This window comes from Malus domestica, chromosome 12 (genome assembly GCF_042453785.1).
Source record: "Malus domestica chromosome 12, GDT2T_hap1".
Classification (NCBI taxonomy): Eukaryota; Viridiplantae; Streptophyta; class Magnoliopsida; order Rosales; family Rosaceae; genus Malus; species Malus domestica.
In genome coordinates, this window is record NC_091672.1 from 5,327,373 (window position 1) to 5,329,909 (window position 2,537).

Below are 2,537 nucleotides of genomic sequence, written 5' to 3' on the forward strand. Positions count from 1 at the left end.
ACTCAGCAAATCACAATTCGTCAGAACTAACACCTATTTTCAAATGCCCATTTGGAACTAGCGCCAATCTTTTCGAAAGCCTAATTAGAACAAACGTCTCTTTTCAAAAGCCCGATGAGCACATCATAATCCTCGGAACTAACGCCTCTTTTCGAAAGCCCAACTTGAACTAACGTTATTTTTTTCGAAAGCCCAATTGGAACTAACGTCTTTTTTTTGAAAGCCCGATATATAAATCTCTTGATATGTTGGAATCAATGCCTCTTTTTGAAAGCCCAGTTGAAACAAACGCTAATCTTTTTGAAAGCTCAACTGAAAGTAACGTCTCTTTTTGAAAGCCCCAACCACCAAATATTTTTTTCCTGTAATTCTTTTTTCATTCTTGTTGTTTTTTTTTCTTTATTTTCTTCCTCAAACTCATAACTAAACTAAATTAAAAAAATAAATAAATAAAACAAAACCCAAAATCTTTCATGATTGGAAATGTATCCTACCTTGACAAAACTTTTTTCTTCTTCTAATCTCTTTCCTCCAAGGCATTGAAATCACACACTTTTCTTCTCTTTATTCTTCTTCATGGCAGCGGAAATTTATCTTCTTCTAACAATCGTAAACAATCTTCACCTCAAGTTCATGGCATGTGGGTGAACGAGAAAATTAGCTTTGTGTGCCCACATGGAAGTGCTCTTTGTGTGCCCACATGGAAGTGAACTCCTCGTAAGCCGCATCTGAGCAGAGAGTGGCTAGGCTGCTTCTAGAATAGAGGCTCACAGTGTCTAACGCAGCCAAAGCCTCGGCCGATGGTGCACTGGCCAAAGTGGATTTCAGTAGTTCCTCAGCAGCAGACAACCTTTTCAAAGTAAGGTTGTCAGCAACCTCGGCTTCAATTACGACTATATCATTCAGCAGAAAACCCCAGCATGGGTCACAAAGCACAGCAAGAGATATTAAACGTGTGAATCCCCAGTCACTTTCTCTTGTCCGGCTGCACAAAAAAAAAAAAAAAAAAAAAAAAATCATATTAAGGAATCAATAAAAAAAAAAAGCTAAGAGACATTTGAACCGAAGAGAATAACAAAGAAGGAAAGAATAATATACTCTCTCTCATTGAATCCTTTCTGTGAATCTGATTAACTACAGTCAAGCTGAAATCCGCAATTCTACTCCACCCATATGGCAATGACTCAGAATCCGCCACATCTAAATACGCGGACAAGAAGTCTACATCGTTTCCCTTGGGAAATATTAGTACCCGCCTGATCAGACAAACCAAAGCAATTGATCAGAATCCAGTCACCAAGATAAAAAGAACAAACACAGGAAATTTCAGCTTTTAACATGTAGTTGAAATGGTAAACATACCATTTATAATCCTCGGCGAGGAAGATATCAGAGTAGAGTTTCTTGGTGTTCAGCCTAGTAAAGTTTTCGATTGTCCAAGTGAATTTCATGGCTGGAGATCCATAAAGCTGTGACAATTAACTGTACTGCTAGAAAGGGTCGACTTGAACTACTACCAAAAGATCAAATATCACAAATATCAAAACATACAACAAAACTCAAAGAATCAAAATTTTAAGAACTAGTGCAAGATATAAAGCCTCAAAAATATATTCGTTCTGTGTGCGTTTCCTTCACACCATTCTTCCTCATCACTTATATATCCCTCATTTCTCCCCTAAATTTTTCCTCTATTTCTAACACAAAAATATATAAAAAAACTAAACACAAAATCGTAATCAAATTGGCCCTTATGAAATGCACTCACTTGCACTTTAAACAGAAACACACAAGAAAAATTTGGAGATCAACTATGCAACACATAAAGCTTAAAAACTACGCCATGAACAAAGTATAAGCAATCGAAACAGTGAATTAATGTAAAACCACAAGGTTGTACTTGTGTCTAACATATAACGTTTCATAATACTTCGATCTCTTCTCGTTCTTTCTTCAACTTAATCCGTGGATTCTTTTTTTAAATTTGTTTTATAATACTTCGATTTCTTTTAAAATTTGCATATTGTATGGAGAGCAAAACTTTAAAAATATAAAATTACCACGTAAGTTATTAAATTTAAATTTTATATTTTAATCATCATCTTTGGAGATGGTCTAAAGTGATCTGCTATTCTTTTTTAATACAAAGGGGTCCTTTAGAGCACCTCGGGGGAGGTTGCTCGGGGGCTGTGGATCAAACAGTAGCAAATTGCTGGGGGGATGAGCTCCAGCGTATGGAAGCCCGAGCAACAGGCGAGGCCCGAGGAGCAGGCCCGTCGAGGATTGCCAGCCCGAGAGCCCGAGGGTTGCGTCAGGCGCGTGCGTTTCACGCGCGCGTGGGCGCGAGTCGTCTGACAAAAAAACAGGGCTGGGGCCCGCGATTTCAGTTTTGAAAAGTAACCGTTGGGGAAGCCACGTGGCTTCCCCATGTCTGTTCGATTGAAACGGTCATATTTTATGGACCGTTGGATTTCCAACGGTAAAAAACATTTAAAAATCTCATTTAATTTCATCTGTTTGATCTAAAATCAACGGTT

The 2,537-nt window shown here is 38.0% G+C and overlaps 1 protein-coding gene across 1 annotated transcript; it reads right to left on the minus strand.

Annotated features, from left to right (window-relative positions):
- Positions 1–704: 704 nt before the first annotated feature.
- Positions 705–2,027, minus strand: LOC108172006 (MATH domain and coiled-coil domain-containing protein At3g58250-like). The gene is made up of 3 exons (XM_017328937.3): positions 1,363–2,027; positions 1,099–1,256; positions 705–985 (listed from the first exon to the last, which is right to left on the minus strand). The coding sequence occupies exons 1-3, from the start codon at positions 1,449–1,451 to the stop codon at positions 948–950; spliced, it is 285 nt and encodes a 94-aa protein (XP_017184426.1). The 5' UTR covers positions 1,452–2,027; the 3' UTR covers positions 705–947.
- Between the last annotated feature and the right edge of the window lie 510 nt (positions 2,028–2,537).